The following is a 19,598-nucleotide window of genomic DNA, read 5'->3' as shown; positions in this document are numbered from 1 at the left end:
CTTCTCACCTCACTGGTCACCAGGCACCAAAATACCAGCGTCCCCGCACAGGGCAGGCTGTCGCCCACGCGTGCATGTACGCACGCGTAGGTGGACCTGAATTCCCTGATAGGAAAGCACGTTACATGCAGTGTTGTCGTCCATGGGTGTTCATTACAGGCGAATTTGGTATTAGTGAGCACGGGTGTGCAGCAGTTCTAACGACTGCACGGAATCCCGTTGTGTTTCATTACACAGTTTCCTGTTGCTGGATGCGCAGTGGCTGCCCAGTGCTGTGGTGTAACAGGAGGAGCTGGCGGTCAGGGGGCTTTAACCCTCGGCGCTGTGCTTGCCCACCACGCGCATTCTCATCTGATCGACACGAGATACCATGAAGCTAACTTAAGCGGTAGACGAGCTGATGGGCCCAGTTCCCACCCCAAGTATAGTAATCCCAGGAGGATGGTTTTGTGCCTATACTCTTTGTAGCTGTGAGATGATTTCTTCTTAGCAAGTTCCAGAGTGAAATTACGGTGACAGAACGTGCACCTCGCATAGATCCTGACACAGGGCGCCAGTGCACAGCGTTTTAAATCTTTTAAACGACCTTGTTCCACGTGCAGTGTGAGTTATGCTATCGATAGTTTACACGGTGTCCTGGGGCCTGGGCTCCTGTCAGCGCTGCAGCCGGCACTGTGCACCTCACACCGTTGGTGCTGGCGGAGTGAGCGTGCTGAGATGGGGGTGCGACTTAGAGGGCCATCGTCAGATTTTAGTTCACTGTTTTGGCTCTGACAGCCGTCCGTTTTGCTATTTAGTCTCTACTGTTTTTTAAAAAAATGTTTTAGCCATCTGTGCAATAATAAAGTCCCCCTGTCCCCTGTCCCCAGCCAAACCTTTTTTTCCTTCTCGGTTACATTTTAACAGCAGCTTATTCTTTCTTTTTAATGGATGTAAATATATCCTCACATTTCACTGAGAGAATACTTCAACATACATATTTTCTAAGTGTTTTCTTGCCTTTCAGTAAGTCTTTTTAATTGGTGGCTGTTTGCCAGTTATCAGTTTGGTCTCTTCCTTCGGGCTGCTCGTCCTCTTACGCTAATTCACTTTGTGTCCGTGTTGATAAATGAACGTCTGTGTGTATGAGTACTGTTGACTCGTGCGGACACTGACCCATTCAGAGCCCACTGCCAGTGGCAGGGCTGGTGGAGACCGTCAGCCACGGCATCTGCCCTTGGCAGTGACCCCTCCCCAGAGGCATGGCCTTTCCACCCTGACCAGCTTCTCAATAGACAGTGGTGGGAAAAAACCCTTTACCATCACAAATATAGCCTCACTGAGTTGCTAATTTTAACCTTACATATTTAAGTTAAATGTTTCGTTTTAGTTGTTCTGTTACATTTAGTTTTTTATTAGGATTTGATCCTTTTTCCTACATGTTGTTTAGAGATGGGTCTGGAGGAAGAGGAAGACAGTTCTGAAAGAAACGTGTGTAGAAAGGCTCGTCCCGAGGTCATCACCTTCACAGAGGAGGAGACGGCGCAGCTGGCCAAGATTGGGCCGCAGGAGAGCGCCACCGTCTCAGAGCAGGTGCTGGTGCAGTCGGCCGCCGAGAAGGACCGCGTCAGCGAGATGAAGGACAGGCAGGCGGAGCTGGAGGCCGAGCCCAAGCACGCCAACTGCTGCTCCTACTGCCCCAAGAGCTTCAAGAAGCCCAGCGACCTGGTCAGGTGCGGTGCAGGCCCGCTGCCCCGGGGGTGGACGTGTGGTCTGCGCGCTCCTCGGCAACCCGTGCTGACGCCTTCTGAGTGGCTCCTCCCTCTCTTGAGTCCTGGTTGCAGGCCCGTGTGCGTTTGGAGGCTTCCTTGCGAGCTCATTGAGCACGTTAGCTAGAAGTCCGCTTGCTCTGTGGGTGCTTGTGCTTATTTCTGTGTGACGGTGGTAGCAGTAAAAGAGAATTAAAAATCATTTCCTGAGGAAGATGCGGCTCTGAGCCCAGCCTTGTAGGCGCACAGAACAGCAGCGGGTTCCTGCCCGCCCCACAGGGCGACCGGTCTGTATGGCGCGAGGCTCCACCACACAGGGAGGTGGCCCGAGCGCTGGGGGTCGAGTCCACGTCAGCCGCGAGGCGGTGATTGACATGCGGTCTGGCAGAGTGGCGGAGGGCAGCTGACAGACGGGCTCCAGGAAAGAAGGCCGAAGTACAGCACTCTCTTAAAACATTTGGAGGATTTTCGTTTACGGTGTGGGGCCGGGGTGGGGCGCTCGTCTTTTGCTTCAGGAGGTGGAACTGCTGGGTAAAAGGTAGAGGGTGATTGAACGGAGGAGCTGTCGGGATTTCAAGATGGGTAATAAGAGAGCCGGCTGCTTCAGAAAACCAAAGAGGCGTCTTCCTGTCCCTCTCTGTCGCACAGAGCCCTGCATGTGACGGGAGGGCAGACAGGCTGCCCAGAAGCTGCTAGGCTGGAAGTGCTCCTCGCGTGAGCGCAGCCAGTAACGCCTGCCCTTGTATTCCTGCTGGGCAGGAAGGGGCATGTGCCAGTGAGAGAGGGACGGGTAGACGGGCGAGGGGCGGTGGGCAAGGCCGGGCCAAGCTTGGGCGCAGAGCCGAGATGGCGTCGTGTCCCGGCGGGTGGGGAGGAGGAACGAGCTAAGAAGATGACAGCGTGACTCCGAGGCCGGGAGTGAGACGCTGGAACCCTCAGCTACGGAGAGGACCGGGCGGTGGCCGCAAGGGAGCAACACGCTGGGTGCGGGGCGGGGCAGGGCCCCAGCGGGAGGCAGGGGTGTGAATCACAGACGAGGGCGTCGTGCTGGGCAGCGCCGTGGGCATCGTCGCGCCGCTGAGAAGGTCTGCAGCGCGTGGCCGGCGGGTGGTGCTGACGAGCAGCCAGCTGGGCCCGGAGGTGCGCCCCGGAGGTGGGACTGCTGACCCTGCACCCCCGTGAGGGGGCGAGGCGGCAGGTGCCCCTGTTGCGGCCTGGCAGCCGGCCTGCCTTCTCCTCTGTCCTTCATTTAACAATTGTGCGAGGCTCAGCTGCCCGCACTGCATACTGGACAGGCGTCCTGGTGAAGCGAGCCAGGACCGAAAACAGCGGAGGAGGCTATGAAGGGAGAGCCTTCCCCTCCCCAGAGACAAGCGCTATTAGCAGTTCCTTCTGTGCGTTTTTTCAGAAATGTCTACTCATACGTCAGCATTAACTTACGCAATTCTGGTCTTGGTTTAATTGTTACATACTGTGGGGTCTCAGACAGCTTTGTCAGTACCCGCCCACCTCTTTCATCCCTCACGGCAACGTCTTGTTCTGTCGTGTGGGCATCCCAGACCCCTGTTGATGACTGCCTAGTTTTCAGTGTGGAATCACTAGGCCAGCCCCACTGTCCTGTGTTCTGTGTGCACCTGTGTGGGTGCCCGGGGTCAGTGCTGATGGACACACCCACTGGCCTCCGAGGGCTGTGCCGTTTACATCCCCCAGCCTCTGGACACCTGCTCCTAGGCCACCCAGCCGACAGTGGGTCATCATCAGACAGATGGGAAAGGGATGGCTTGTCATTTTAACTTGCTCCTTTTAAATTCTGAGGCTGGGGAATACCTTTTCATGTGGCATTTGGGTGCGTGTGTTTCTTCTCTACGCTGCCTGTGTGTTGCCTGTTTTTCTACTGTGATATTTCTTGTCTTACTGCTGATTTGTAAGATTCTCTTTGGTTTTCAGGAAAGTTAGCCTTGTTTTCATTGGTCTTGCAGATTACTTTGTTGTCTTGTGGATTTGTTTATGGTATTATTTATATAGAGTGAAGCTTAAAAGTTTTGTTTTGCTAAATTTATTCAGTACATAGTCACGCATAATTTTTATTTATATGGATAGCTATAAATTTTAAATCATGAAGTTGTTTGTAAATGCGTATAAAGTTAAAAAGAAAGACACTTAATTGCAAATGCTTTCTGGCTAGGCATGTTCGAATCCACACTGGAGAAAAGCCATATAAATGCGATGAATGTGGGAAGAGTTTCACTGTTAAATCTACCCTGGACTGCCACGTGAAGACTCACACAGGTAAGAGCAAACACCTGCACTGTTGGTAGATGCCTTCCGACCGCACTTTATACTTGTTCCTATGTATTTTTTTTGCACACATACTCTCAAGATGAAACAAAGCTTAAAAATCAGGAACCATGAAGAAACGAATATAGAGATTTGTGATTCCCAACATGGAGAAAGTGATCTCTGACACCCAAGGAAAGGACCTAGGTCTCAGATGTGGCGTTGTAAGTTGTCTTACTCAGAGTTGAAAACCTGTGTTAGAAAGATTATCTCTTAGTCTCATTCAGGCCAGAGTTTCAGTTTGTTGAAATTTTGTGAAAACTGGGGCTTTCACAAATCTGATTACACTTACCAGGTAGCAATTCTGTTTCTGTGGGGGGGAAATCTGATAAAGGAAGACAATTAACGTCCAAATCTCATGGCCATTTTCTTCATCTTATGTGAGGAACTGAAGGTTAATCATCCTAAGTAAAACGTACTCAACCTTTGCTTCTTGATTGTGCACGGTGCGCCCTCGTGGGTGAGAAGGCGGCCCTGGGCCTCTGCCCGGTTGGAGTCTGTCCTCACTTGTGAGCCACTTCTCTGACCCGCCCATCCGTCATGTAGAAAATGGGGCAAACACGAGTACCCTCCCCCCACCCCCGGTTTAAATTGCCTAGAAAAGTAAAAGCAGCACCTGGTAAACACGGAGTAAACGTTAGCGTCGTGAGGGCACGTAGGATTATGACTGTCACACCAATTTGCACTCTGAAGTTTTGGCCGTAAGCAGAATTGACCAAGGGGGTACAAGTGGAATTTCACACATAGGCGTACAGTCCTGTGATTCTTTTCTGATGGGTTCGTGTGTGGAATTAGGTAAACAGATACACGAAGTCCTTCAGCTGCCTATTCTACGGACAGTTCTTCTGTTGTTTCCTTAGGATCTGTGCTTGACCCTCCCCTGCAGCCCTGGGCGCTGCCGAGGGTCAGGAGGGAGCCGCTTAGTGGCTTTGTGTCCCGGGTCTCGCGTGGTAGCTCACGCGGCAGGTGCCGGCCACCCTAAGGACGCCTCCTGCGCACCAAGCCTCCGTGTGGGCTCCCGGGCATCAGGACTAGGAAGAGAATCTCTGGAAAGACACCTTCCAGTGCCCCCCTCAGCTGACTTCTGCGGCCCGAGCAGCGCGAGGGGAGCAGGCGCCGCCAGTCCCAGGGCCCTGCCGCCGCGCCCAGCCCCGCCTGCCCGGCCTTCTTCGCCCCGCAGCGTGTGTTAGAGGACTTGGTGCCCCAGGAGCTGGGCACGTGCGCCCGGAGCGCAGTCTGCCGGGCGGCTTCCACCTGTGCCGGCGGCTCGGGCGCCCCTTTGTCAGCGGAGAAGACCGGTGAGGCGTGAGCTCACGCTTCGTAAAATCAGGGTGCGGAGCCCGAGATGCAGGGCGGGTCCCCGCTTCCGGCAGGGCTTGGTGTGCCTCCGTGTCGTGGAAAGACTGAATTCGGATCCTCTACAGTGAACTTCGCTTACTTTTAAGTTTTCCAGCCACCGGCCCTCCGGAGCGAGGGGCCCCGGGGAGCGCGGGGGATGGTGGACGCAGCGTGGTGGCAGCCAGGCCGCTGGCCGACGGGGGCGACCCGGCCAGCCCGCTGACACACGGCTGCTTCTCCCAGGTCAGAAGCTCTTCAGCTGCCACGTCTGCAGCAACGCCTTCTCCACCAAGGGGAGCCTGAAGGTCCACATGCGTCTGCACACAGGAGCAAAGCCGTTCAAGTGTCCCCACTGTGAGCTGCGTTTCCGCACGTCCGGGCGGAGGAAGACTCACATGCAGTTTCACTACAAACCGGACCCTAAGAAAGCCAGGAAGCCTGGGCCCCGGGGGCCGCCGGAAGGGCCGCAGCCCATGAGCGCGCCCCCTCCACCCTCCTCCGACCCCAGCGTGTTCATCATGAACAGCCCCGTGCTGGCGGGGCAGCTGGACCAGAGTCTGCTGCAGCAGGGCCTGCTGGGCCAGGCCGTCCTTCCCGCCTCCGTGTCCGGTGAGTAGGGCTGACAGGCACCAGGGCTGTGGACGCCGGGACGGGGGCAGGGGGGGTGGGGGGCGCGACCTTCAGCCTCAGGACACTGCCCTTCCTGAGGGTTTCCCGCGAGGTCGCGGGAGGTTGAAGTCCTGACTTCCAGACGCAGCTGCCTTTCCGTTTCCCATTCTTTCTAATGTCACTTCTGCATTTCAGGCTTCAGCTCTTTGTTTAGTTTGATGGGCTTAAACCTGTTTCTTTTTTAGTATTCTCACAAACTTAATAGCGAGACGTAATATATAGCTACCCGTGAACCTTGCTTCTCATATACGAGTTATCCAATTGCTCTTGGGTCACACAGTATTTGAAAAGCATTAAATTTTAGTCAGTTGGGTTTTTTGTGCACTCACAAATAACGTAGCAACTGTTAGTAGCTACTGGACATCTTAAGTGGCTTTCTTTCAGTTTCATGACCCATGGTGCAATTAAAGCATAACAAGACAAAATAATAGCGTTGTTTTGAATCTTGGGCTGATCAGTGTGATCTCTTTGAGCCTAGTTTCCTGATGTGTTTAAAATGGATAATATTATTTTCTATTTCACAAGGTTTGTTTTGTGATGATTAAATTAGATATGTGTGTGCCTGTGTAAAGTAAATATTAGTATTTGTTAACTAGGTCATGTCGGTATGTGTTTAGAACTTCTGTATTTAGAAACCCAGTGTGTTTTTCCTGTTTGAGAAAGTGTCTGGTACGCAGTCATTCCTGTTCTTCCTCTGCAGCTGGCGGCGACTGGACAGTGTCTCTGACAGACGGAAGCCTGGCCACCCTCGAGGGCATACAGTTACAGTTGGCGGCTAACCTGGTTGCACCCAGTGTTCAAATCTCTGGGATCGACGCTTCCAGCATTAATAATATCACGCTACAGGTGCGACGCCCCCCAGGCTTTTCTGTGCTTTCAGATGGTCTGAGTCACACTCAGCGTGAAATTTCCATCACAACAACCTCTGTGCTTTCAGATTGACCCAAGCGTCCTGCAGCAGACGCTACAGCAGGGTAACCTGCTTGCTCCACAGCCGACCGTGGAGCCCGGCCTGACCCCGCAGCACAGCTCCCTTCAGACACCAGACAGTACAGTCCCGGCCAGCGTGGTCCTCCAGCCCATCTCAGGCCTGTCCTTGCAGCCCACGGTGACGTCTGCCAACCTGACCATAGGCCCGCTCTCGGAGCAGGATTCCGTGCTGACCACCAGCAGCAGTGGTGAGAGCTGCCGCTTCGGTTGGTTGTGACAGCTGCAGTTGCGGCTCGCTGCTGACATCACAGATTTGGTTTGGGGACACTGGGATGCTGTTTTCTTCTCTTTATAAAGCTTAACGAATGAATGTCCTAAGAATAAAGTAAGCTTTTCTGACGATAAATGATGTTTAGTCAGTATATGCACAGAGATTGCATTCATGGAACCGGCTTCCTATTTCCTCATAAGGCTTTTTGTTTGTTTTTAAATGATTTCAGATTAAGGAATTAGAGATGACTGATAACTGTATTTTGAATCCTTCTCTTTTTAAAGTAACAGTTGCACTAAAATATTTTAATATGAACAAGGAGGAAATGATTATTTTTTTAAGCCCAGCTTTGTTCTGTTTTATAATGATGACCAGGCACGCAAGACCTCTCTCAGGTGATGACATCACAAGGCCTGGTGTCCACCTCCAGTGGCCCCCATGAGATCACCCTGACCATTAACAACTCGAGCCTGAGCCAGGTGCTGGCGCAGGCTGCCGGGCCCACCGCTGCGTCGTCCTCGGGGTCGCCGCAGGAAATCACCCTGACCATCTCCGGTTAGTCTTAAAATTTTTTAAATCCTTTCACCTGCAGTTTAGGTAACTCTTTTTTGTATCTTTTTCCTGTAAGACTGAGCTTTGCCTAAATCCAGTGCCTCAGGAAGTGTTCGTAATTTATGTGAGAATGGTCATCCTGCAGCTCCCATCTGATACCAGGGATTAAACGTGGTGGTTCCTCACGGCACGTCCAGTTTGAGCCAGGTAGCTTTGTCAGATATATTTTGTTTAACCAAGAGCAGAAAACCATGGCTTCATAATTCTTACCATGCTCCTTTGAGCTAAAGGAGTTGAATCGGTATAAGTGGTTACACTAGGAGATTACAGATACCTACCCCCCTGACCTTTTCAGAATTCTTCTCAGATTATGTAGAAAATTATGGTAGAACTAGATAAGTGGGTGGAAGACACCCTTTGGCAGCCCAGGCCACCGAGGTTGGCACGCTCATCCTCCATGTGAGTCACCAGCTGATGTGCTCCCTGTTCCAGGCCTGTGATGTTCACGGTCAGCTCTTCCCCTTATAGAGCATCAATTCTCACAGTATGTTCTCGTCTTAGTTAGCCTGGAGCATATTTTACATGTGCGCTTTGCCCACATGACTTAGCTATGAGCTCTTTGTGTTAACTGAGTGGTTCTTAAATTTAGCAACCATTTTTTGACCCTTACAGTGCACCAGGTCCTGTTCTAGTAACTTTGACAAATATTAACTCATGTAAGTCTCATAACAACCTATGAGATTGTTGTTTTTTAAAGAAAAAAAAAAAGAAAGGAAAAACATTTTGCTGGGGTCAAAATAACCTCCCTGGAGACACAGTATGCCAGTGGCTGGAATACTGGGCTGATAGCCGTGTGAGCGGTCAGTGTAGTTATTACCTCTGTTGCCTGAGATTTCTGCAAAAATCATTATTGGAAAAGAAAGAGTAGTTATTGAGAAGAAAACCAAAAGCTTGCTTTCTTGAGGGGCGTCTATTCCTTTCAGTTTACGTGAGAGTTTGAGGAACTGTTCCTGGATGGAGCTTTGCTTCTCAGTGACACGCAGTGGTGTTTAGGTGCTAGCAGGCAGCAGAAGTTAACTCTGAATTTTATCTAATTCACTAACTCTCTTCTTTTTTATTTAATATATGTGTATTTATATATATATATATTTGAATTTTAATGTTGGAAACATGGAAGAGTTACTTTCAGAAAGCTGTTTTGTTGATCGAATTAACTTTTTTTGCATAATCTCAATATCTGAGGGGTTGTGCTAGTCCTATATAAAAAACACATAACATATAGTTCGGCAAATGTGTTTTTGTGGCTTGTACTTCTGTTTCTCCTATGTTTTCCTATTATCGATCATTTAGTTATTTTATTGTTAATTTTTAGTGTATTAGGTGAATATAAGTGCAATTTAAAAAAAAAAAAAGCTTAAAAGGGTTATCCTAGGAGAAATCTTTGTCGGTTGATGAAATAAGGGTTGCCCAAACTCTGGGCTTAAGATTTCCTATTCCTTTACTTCTCATTATTGTGCGTAATGAGAATTGGCTGTGGGGACTACTAACTCAACATTTTCGTGTCGCATTCTGAGAAGTCTAGAAAAACTTTTAATTTGTGGTCACCTGTGGAGAGCATCTAGCTGTGCTATAGAAATGTTTGGTTATTTTGTCGAATGTTCTGTTTTCCATGAATGCACAGAATTATAAATGCTTACGAATGCTAGAATGCAAATACTAATTCAGTTAAGGTGTACAGACCTTTAGCAATTCCTAAGCTGTTTGGGAAAGAAGTTAAACATTGGGTAAAAGGCGAGGAGGGTCCTCAGTCTCCCCCAGTTGTCGTGTAAGTAAAAGTGCTCCTACCTGATGTCTTTAGTTATTAATAGAAAGCCACGTCAAGCAGAGAGTCAGAAAAACGATGCCTACACGATTTTGAGCATTTGTCCGCAGGTCTTTGAAAATGGGTCTGCTCTGCTGGTAGGAGTTCTGCACGTTTTATTTTGCCCACACTTCCACCCCTGTTGCACAGACTCATTCCCCAGTTCTGTTTCTCTAGTGTGGCATGAGGGTGTCGGTGACTATGAAGCTGAGTGCAGCATCCTTTTGTCTTTTGGTTTTCATTGAAACAGCTCGGGTTTTTAATTTTCATGTTCCTCTGTTTCCATACTATCTGATTACATTATACAATTATGCTGTAATGTAAAGGTTACAAGCTAATGAAGCTGACAGAAGCCCATGTCTCTCGGTGGGAGTACATCACGGCGTGCTTGAGCCTGCTGTGCGCGTCCAGAGCGCCGTGGGGCAGTGACCCTCCCGCAGGAGACCTGTAGCGGCCACTGCTGCCGCAAGGGAGGCCTTGGTACCCTCCCTCGTGCCCCTCGATGCTGCAGCTGAGAGTCCACCATGTTTGGAAGTATTTCCAATTCGGTTTAAGTTTTATTCAACAAAGTGTGTAGCTCTAAGTGCCTAAATGCTGGGTTAAAGTAGAACTCTTAAGACGCACTTAAAAACTTTATAGCTTAAAAAGTGTGAACAGGTAGTTTCATTTTGGGAAATGTATTTCATGGTCTTATTTTCATTTTTTTTTCTCTTTAAATAGTATTAAAAATGAAATAGCTTTCACTTTTAAAAGGATGTTATTATATGTTTAACATACTTGCCAGTATGTGAATTAATGTGTTACTCTCAGATATCACAGTATTAATTTCTATTTAGGTCAAGATCTTATTCAGCACAGTTCTAACGGAAGTAGTGAACTGAACGGAAGCATAAGATTGTCAGCACCTGCAATCAATAATCAATCTACGGGTGCCACCTTGACCATAAGCAATGATCAGCTTCTCTCACAGAGTGCAACATTAAACGCTTCAGGTATGCAGCTAATGATCCAGCCACGAGAGGCTTCATGACGTTTCATAGTTACAGGGCTCTGCACCTGGTCAGCAGAGAGAAGTCACCTGTCTTCTTGCGTGACGAGTGTGTCAACTGCATGTTCTAATACGTTTGATGTGGTTCTGTGATGATTAGTGGCTTATGTATAATTCTAGGACACAGAACTGTCTCGAGTGTTATTAACCTTTTAAGGTCGTTTCCACCTTCTAAAGAACAAAGGTAAATAATCTTATTCAAATATGCAAGGCATTGTGTATGTCTGCAAGTCACAAAGCTGTCCCTGTGTCACCCAGGCTGAGAGTGCCTCTGGCTCGTTACTTTGTGCCCTGCGGTGGGAATGTTTGGGCACCAGCTGAATGTAGGATGGCAGAATTAAAAGAAGACATCTTACTAAGGTTTTGAAGTATAGGCTTTAATAAAAAATAAAAGAGCTCCAGTAAAATAGGTCACAGCTTCATAAGTAAACGTTAACAGTTGAGGATGCCATACCTGTTTGCCTTACCTTGTAGAGATTTCATTACTTTCTTAGCCCTCTTTATTTTCCAACTCTGTATATCATTTTTTGAGAAAAAAAATTTAATCTTTAGATACGTTTGTACCCCCAGCTAGACTTTTTTCCGTGCTTAATTGAAATGCTTTCTTAGCCAGTAATTCTTCTATTCACTGAAAGATTGTGGTGCATACTGTATGGTAAGAAGTATACTAAATCTGGGTGTGTCATGTTGGGCAAGGCAACTACGGTCCCCTTGCATTTTGGGTCCTAGAAACGAACAGAGCAGACGTTTATTGAAGAAGCTGTAAATCAGTGTAGGATTAACGGCAGTAGCGATACATAAAGGGGAGAAGGGCACCCAGCGAGCACGTCTCAGGGGTGGGGGGTTGACCTGGTCGGGGCGGCCTCCCGAGGCGGGAGCCCTGGCCGTGGGGGGGGCATTTCTCCCCCGCGAGTGAGGGCTTGATGGATCTGCAGATGCTGCAGGGTGGGGACTTGCTGAACTGAAGCAGGTGGTGAGCTGAGGCAGCTGCACACAGTGGGGTTCCACTCAGGACCCTGAGGGGCTTTCTGTCCACCCCTCCCCTTTGCTAAAGGGTAAACTGACACCCGGCTGGTTAAGGGCCGTGTTGGAATCACGTGTTGGCGGATCTGGGCAGATGCAAAATCTGGACTTCTGGCCGATGACCGTTTCCACTGTACCACTGCTCTCCGTGTGTTCCTGTCTCTACTTTGCTCTTAACTCTGTCCCTCCTGCGTCGGTTTGCTTGTTTAATTTTGGGGCTCTAAGAAAATTGTATCCCAGAACTGAATTCTTGTACTTATTAATTTGAAATGAGAGTCTTTTGGTTTTGTTTGCAATTAAGGGGAATTTTGTTTTATATTCTAATTGGCTATGAAAGCTAGTACTTTCAGGTTATAATTTAGCCTGTAATAGGTAAGACTTCTACAGTATATCATGTACTACTCAAGTTACATAGCAAACTTGTTTCTGCAGCTGTTTCCTGAAAGTCTTAGTTTGTGTCTTTTTGTAAAGGACTAGACACTGTGTTCTTTCTTGTCACCTCTGGGGTTCTGATCACCTCTCCCACCCTGCGTGGTGCGCGGTGCGCGGTGAGTGTTGCAACATGAAAATGTGTCTCTTGTGTTTGGCCCGAATGAGTGGTGTCACGCTCTGGTGGGGGTCTATGTCCTGGAATGCTGGGATGTCAGGCTCTCCCCGCCTCCTGCTTCCCTGAGGAGTAAACTGGCTGTAGGTGGTGGAATCTTACATCTCCTTGGAAGCCCTGCTTCATGTCTGTAGTGAGTCCTGGGCAAATCGATGGAAAGACAAGGAGAGTTTTAGGCGTTTCCCTGTAAATGGAGGGGGCGTGTTTTGCGCTACTTGGTGACCCTGGGCGTTCGCTGGTACGGCAGATTACTTAAAGCTGGTGATGTTCTGATCAGAATGGAGAAGGGGATGGAGGGAGGGCCCAGGAACGCAGAGGGCTCTGTTCTGGCCACCTGTATTTCTTTAAACCTCTGTCTTCTGTGAGTCAGACAACGGGTGTTCCACCTTGTACATCTGCCTCCACAGACACAGAGTGATGCTCTCACGGGCAGGGGAAGAGCGGTCAGTTGTGTACAGGGCTCCTGTATGCCACGCACTGATGTTTCTTTAAAAACGACACGCATGCCCCTTTCTTCTGATTTAATTTTTTTTTCTCTCTTAAGACTTACTGTTGTAGAGCCAGCTGAGAACTTTTCTCTCTTCTTCTTTTTTGACGCCACTTTAGCTTAATTTGGTACCCTATTAAAAAAAATTTTTTCAGGAGTTTCATGATATTAGAAAATAAAAGATGTGCTCATAACTAAAGAACATTTGTTTAATAATGTAGTATCAGTTATTATAGATACAGGATTAATTTTATATAAGCAACTCAGTTGTATTACGATCTCAAATACCTTTGGCATCTTTGAATAATCCTGAATATAGGAAAAGATTCTTCATACGCTGAGCCACTTGATCCTTGACTCTAAGCAGATGTTTTTAGAGAGGTTTGTGTATTCCACTAGTGCTAGTTATAATTAAGTGGCTGATTTCATCTATATCCTATTGTCAAGAGATTGCATCTTAATGGGCAACATTTATCTTAGAATCAATCAGCCCCAGGCCGAGCTTCAGGCCACACCAATAAGAACTGAAATTGAAGTGACTTTGAGATTAAACATGCCTCTTCTAAGATGAGCACCAAAATACAAACTTTCGGTGTCACCCGGTGAAAGTCATGTTGCAGGCCCTTGATCACCTGTGGAAAGCATCTGTCTTCTGTGAGTCAGACATTAGGTGTTCCACCTTGTACATCTGCCTCCACAGATACAGAGTGATTGTCTCACGGGCAGGGGATGAGCATGGTGACTGTGCGCACGGTTGTCGTCGTTAACTCTCTGTGTAAGCAGCACGTGGTGGGCTGCCAGCTTCTAGGGCAGCTTCTGGGCTCTTTGCGCCTTAGTTGGAAGTAGGCTGTTACCATTTAGGGATTTACAAATAAATCGATGTGCCCCGATGAGTCAGAATTTCACATCCAGAACGAAAGCATGTGCTTTTGTTCAGATGTGTGATAGGGGTTTGAAGGCCATTTCCAGATCCGATCCAGGTAACACCCATGACAAAGGGTTTTCCTAGAAAACGGGCAAGTATTCTATAAGTACCCTTTCAGAGGCAGAAAGTTATTATTAGTAGAGGCTTGAAATTTAGCACAGCTTTTTAAGGAATTTAACATTGTCTTTTTGTTCTTACCTGAGTCTTTTTTTTTTTTTTTGATTTTAGAATACTTTATTTATTTATTTTAAACATTTTTATTGGAGTATAATTGCTTTACAATGGTGTGTTAGTTTCTGCTGTATAACAGAGTGAGTCAGCTGTACATATACATATATCCCCATATCTCCTCCCTCTTGCGTCTCCCTCCCACCCTCCCTATCCCACCCCTCTAGGTGGTCACAAAGCACCCAGCTGATCTCCCTGGGCTATGCGGCTGCTTCCCACTAGCTCTCTGTTTTACATTTGGTAGTGTATATATGTCCATGCCACTCTCTCACTTCGTCCCAGCTTACTCTTCCCTCCTCCCTGTGTCCTCAGGTCCATTCTCTGCATCTGCATCTGCATCTTTATTCCTGTCCTGCCCCTAGGTTCTTCAGAACCTTTTTTTTTTTGTTGTTAGATTCCATATATATGTGTTAGCATACGGTATTTTTTCTCTTTCTGACTTACTTCACTCTGTATGACAGTCTCTAGGTCCATCCACCTCCCTACAAATAACTCAGTTTCGTTTCTTTTTATGGCTCAGTAATATTCCATTGTATATATGTGCCACATCTTCTTTATCCATTCATCTGTCGATGTACACTTAGGTTGCTTCCATGTCCTGGCTAAATAGAGCTGCAGTGAACATTGTGGTACATGACTTTCTTTGAATTATGGTTTTCTCAGGGTATATGCCCAGTAGTGGGATTGCTGGGTCATATGGTAGTTCTATTTGTAGTTTTTTAAGGAACCCCCCCATACTGTTTGTAGATTTTTTTCATGATGGCCATTCTGACTGGTGTGAGGTGGTACCTCATTATAGTTTTGATTTGCATTTCTCTAATGATTAGTGATGTTGAGCATTTTTTCATGTGTTTGTTGGCAATCTGTATATCTTTGAAGAAATGTCTGTTTAGGTCTTCCGCTCATTTTTTGGGTTGGGTTGTTTGTTTTTTTGATATTGAGCTGCACATGAGCTGCTCGTAAATTTTGGAGATTAGTCCTTTGTCAGTTGCTTCATTTGCAAATATTTTCTCCCATTCTGAGGGTTGTCTTTTAATCTTGTTTATGGTTTCCTTTGCTGTGCAAAAGCTGTGAAGTTTCAGTAGGTCCCATTTGTTTATTTTCGTTTTTATTTCCATTTCTCTAGGAGGTGGGTCAATAAGGATCTTGCTGTGATTTATGTCATAGAGTGTTCTGCCTATGTTTTCCTCTAAGAGTTTTATAGTGTCTGGCCTTAGGTTTAGGTCTTTAATCCATTTTAAGTTTATTTGGGTGTGTGGTGTTAAGGAGTGTTCTAACTTCATTCTTTTACATGTAGCTGTCCAGTTTTCCCAGCACCACTTATTGAAGAGGCTGTCTTTTCTCCATTGTATATTCTTGCCTCCTTTATCAAAGATAAGGTGACCATATGTGCGTAGGTTTATCTCTGGGCTTCCTGTCCTGTTCCACTGATCTGTATTTCTGTTTTTGTGCCAGTGCCATACTGTCTTGATTACTGTAGCTTTGTAGTATATTCTGAAGTCAGGGAGCCTGATTCTTCCAGCTCCGTTTTTCTTTCTCAAGACTGCTTTGGTTCCTCGGGGTCTTTTGTGTTTCCATACAAATTGTGCATTTTTTTGTTCTAGTTCTGTGAAAAATGCCATTGGTAGTTTGATAAGGATTGCTTTGGGTAGTAGAGTCATTTTTACAATGTTGATTCTTCCCATCCAAGAATATGGTATATCTCTCCATCTATTTGTATCATCTTTAATTTCTTTCATCAGTGTCTTATAGTTTTCTGCATACAGGCCTTTTGTCTCCTTGGGTAGGTTTATTCCTAGGTATTTTATTCTTTTTGTGGCAGTGGTAAATGGGAGTGCTTCCTTAATTTTTCTTTCAGATTTTTCATCATTGGTGTGTAGGAATGCGAGAGATTCTGTGCATTAGTTTTGTATCCTGCTACTATACCAAATTCATTGATTAGCTCTAGTGGTTCTCTGGTAGCATCTTTAGGATTCTCTGTGTATAGCATCATGTCATCTGCAAACAGTGACAGCTTCACTTCTTCTTTTCCGATTTGGATTCCTTTTATTTCTTTTTCATCTCTGATGGCTGTGGCTAAAAATTCCAAAACTATGTTGAATAATAGTGGTGAGGGTGGGCAACCTTGTCTTGTTCCTGATCTCAGTGGAGATGGTTTCAGTTTTTCACCATTAAGAATGAGGTTGGCTGTGGGTTTGTCATATATGGCCTTTTATTATGTTGAGGTAAGTTCCCTCTATGCCAACTCTCTGGAGGGTTTTTTATCATAAATCGGTGTTGAATTTTGTTGAAAGCTTTTTCTGCATCTATTGAGATGATCATATGGTTTTTCTCCTTCTGTTTGTTAATATGGTGTGTCACATTGATTGGTTTGCCTATACTGAAGAATCCTTGCATTGCTGGGATAAACCCCACTTGATCATGGTGTATGATCCTTTTAATGTGCTGTTGGATTCTGTTTGCTAGTATTTCGTGGAGGATTTTTGCATCTATGTTCATCAGTGATATTGGCCTGTAGTTTTCTTTCTTTGTGACATCCTTGTCTGGTTTTGGTGTCAGCGTGATGGTGGCCTCATAGAATGAGTTTGGGAGTGTTCCTCCCTCTGCTATATTTTGGAAGAGTTTGAGAAGGATAGGTGTTAGCTCTTCTCTAAATGTTTGGTAGAATTCGCCTGTGAAGCCATCTGGTCCTGGGCTTTTGTTTGCTGGAAGATTTTTAATCACAGTCTCAATTTCTATGCTTGTGATTGATCTGTTTATATTTTCTGTTTCTTCCTGGTTCAGTCTCGGAAGGTTGTGCTTTTCTAAGAATGTGTGCATTTCTTCCAGGTTGTCCATTTTATTGGCATAGAGTTGCTTGTAGTAATCTCCCATGATCCTTTGTATTTCTGCAGTGTCAGTTGTTACTTCTCCTTTTCCATTTCTAATTCTATTGATTTGAGTCTCCTGCCTTTTTTTCTTGATGAGTCTGGCTAATGGTTTATCAATTTTGTTTATCTTCTCGAAGAACCAGCTTTCAGTTTTATTGATCTTTGCTGTTGGTTCCTTGATTTCTTTTTTGTTTATTTCTGATCTGATCTTTATGGTTTCTTTCCTTCTGCTAACTTTGGGGGTTTTTTTGTTCTTCTTTCTCTAATTCCTTTAGGTGTAAGGTTAGGTTGTTTATTTGAGATGTTTCTTGTTTCTTGAGGTAGGACTGTATTGCTACAAACTTCCCTCTTGGAACTGGTTTTGCTGCATCCCATAGGTTCTGGGTCGCCGTGTTTTCATTGTCATCTGAGTCCCTTTTTAAGGTAATGTTGATGAATGAATTGAGTTCTGCTTTCAGTGAGAGAAGGATCAGTTCTTTGTTTACTAGTTCTTTGTGAGGTTATTTTGACCTCCATTTCTCCTAGATTTAAGTGCAGTCAGTTACTTACTTCCCAACAGCTCAGAAATGTTAACGGCCCCTACCAGTGGGTGCACTTTACCATCAGACGCTCTTCCCACTCTTCCTGGGGGTGAGGCCAGTCAGGGCATCTTTCCCGTTCCCGACTCCCCACCTCCTCTCACCACTTTTTTGTTAATCTCAAGAAAAAAGTGATCTCACACCTTGTCAGCTTGTTATGAAACCCTCCAGAATTATCATTAAGTTTTCTTAGAGGCTGTGAAGACTTATCCCAACAAAGACTGAAAACAGGGTGGGTCTGATGAACATACAGAACTTGTTAATCCTTTAAAGGTTACTCTTTTTGAGTTAGAGTCATGAAGTGAAGTAGGGCTTAGATGGCTGTGATGTGTCCTAGGAGAATAGAAGAAATAAGAAAAAATACGTGGGAACTAAAAGTAAGAGTCTACAGTGTTTACTTCAGTATTGAATCTTAATTTTCCTGTTAAGAGTATTTAATTTGAATTTTAAATTATGGCTTCTAGAGCTTTAAGCAAATACTTTCATATGGCTAAGAGCTCTATATTAAACAAATATAATGACAGCTTTTAATTATTTTAATCATTTAATTGCATGTGAAAGAAAATTTTTAAACACAGGTTCTTTTCGACCATATTGAGACTAGTTCTGCCTGAACTAGGGTCATCCTTCTTGTGGGAAGTCTCTTGAATTAAGAACATTATTAAAGGTTGCGTCACCACCACACTGTTTGAGTTGAAATATGAGCTCTGGCCTTCCGTGAAGTTGTTCAGTCTTTTCTCTGAACTTTGTGTCAGGGTTCACCTTAGTTAATGAACTCGCAGGCTTCTGTTTTCTCTTTGCATTCCTTGTGCTGCACGTCCTGGAACCTTCCACTACCTTAACCGTCCTCAGAACGTCGGACGTAGTTCACTGGTCGGAAGGGGAGAAGGTCTGCGTCTCCTTAGTTGCAGGAGTTGTGTTGAGGTCTGGAGTCCTGTGGCTACTCCGGGATGATCCCTGAGCCCGTGGTGGTGCTCTTGGCCGACGTGGCCCTCACACCACCGTGCTTCTCCCAGCCCGCGCCCTGCGGCCGGCCCCGTCCTCTCCTTAGGGTTCCGACTGAACGGCAGCTCGTGGAGCTGCTCCTCGCCAGGTCCTGCAGGGTCCTTCTTGTTCGTCCTCACCCCTCCCGATGGCGGGTGTGTGGAGGGGATGCCCGGTGAGGAGGTGGCCCGGGTACCTCCGCAGATCCACACTCCCCTCCCGTCCTGGCGGCCGGGCACGCGCGCTGTGCAGACGCGAGCGAGGGGGGGCTGAGCCGCGTGGCTGCTTCAGAGCGGAGACTCCCAGCCTCCTAATGGTTGTACTGCTTTTGAAGGTTCCAGGTGTGTGCAGCACAGTGTGGGACTCCGGGAGTGTGGATCTGTGGAGGACGCCAGTTACAAGTAAGTAGCCTGGTTCCCTGTGCCCGACGCGGGCAGACCCAGGTCTCAGCAGAGGACCGCGGGAGTCTCGTGGTGTTTTGTGTTCAGACCTAGTTAGGGACTAGTGTTCGGAATTTCTGCTTTAGGTGTCATCTTGGGGTCGCTAGCACCTGGAACGGTGGCTGACGCAAGTGGGTGATAAGTCACGTTTGCTAGGTGAATGGAAGGACAGCTTGTGAGAATTGTGCGTGTGTGTGTGTGTACACGTGCATGTGCATGTGTGTTATGCTTACAAGTAAAAACTTTAAACAGTTGTGTTTTGTTGGTGCCCGCCACAGGACTTGGATAGTACCATGCTAAGCCCATTTCGTTTGCCAGTAGGTGCATGAGTTTCAGTGTTGTGGAAGAGAAGGCCTTCCTTTCTTTGCCCGATCTGTCCCAGACGTCTTCCTTTCTGTTATATCATTAGCTACAAGGGGAAAATATTATAGTGTTTTGTTTTGTCCTCCAAAGAAAATTAAGGTGCCCTGCAGGATAAATTAGTACTTAAAGGATTGCATGAGGTTGATTTTGATTGCCTGTGTTTCAGAATAGGTGAACGTAAGCAGAGTTGTCAGATGTTACACTGTGGAGCTGGTTGTCGCTCAGTGGGTCCCGTTTCATTCCTCTCTCCAGGCTGGTCTCTGGTCCTGGATGAGGACAGTGTCCTGGAAATTCTTGTCTGAGTCTCCTTCTGCACTGGCAGCGGTGACTGGGCCTCAGGGT

At 46.7% G+C, this 19,598-nt stretch overlaps 1 protein-coding gene across 4 annotated transcripts in view; it reads left to right on the top strand.

Moving 5' to 3' along the window:
* Positions 1-19,598, top strand: part of ZNF236 (zinc finger protein 236) — a 101,118-nt gene that overhangs the window by 69,255 nt on the left and 12,265 nt on the right. For all 4 annotated transcript variants that reach the window (XM_082853351.1, XM_082853354.1, XM_082853352.1 and 1 more), the window contains 7 exons: positions 1,430-1,712; positions 3,934-4,037; positions 5,667-6,032; positions 6,793-6,938; positions 7,030-7,270; positions 7,669-7,848; positions 10,543-10,698. In XM_082853351.1, the coding sequence (XP_082709477.1) occupies positions 1,430-1,712; positions 3,934-4,037; positions 5,667-6,032; positions 6,793-6,938; positions 7,030-7,270; positions 7,669-7,848; positions 10,543-10,698 (1,476 nt within the window). The remainder of the gene's footprint in view (positions 1-1,429; positions 1,713-3,933; positions 4,038-5,666; positions 6,033-6,792; positions 6,939-7,029; positions 7,271-7,668; positions 7,849-10,542; positions 10,699-19,598) is intronic.

This window comes from Leucopleurus acutus (genome assembly GCF_964270905.1).
Source record: "Leucopleurus acutus genome assembly, chromosome: 13".
NCBI lineage: Eukaryota > Metazoa > Chordata > Mammalia > Artiodactyla > Delphinidae > Leucopleurus > Leucopleurus acutus.
This window is presented reverse-complemented; position numbering and strand designations above follow the sequence as displayed.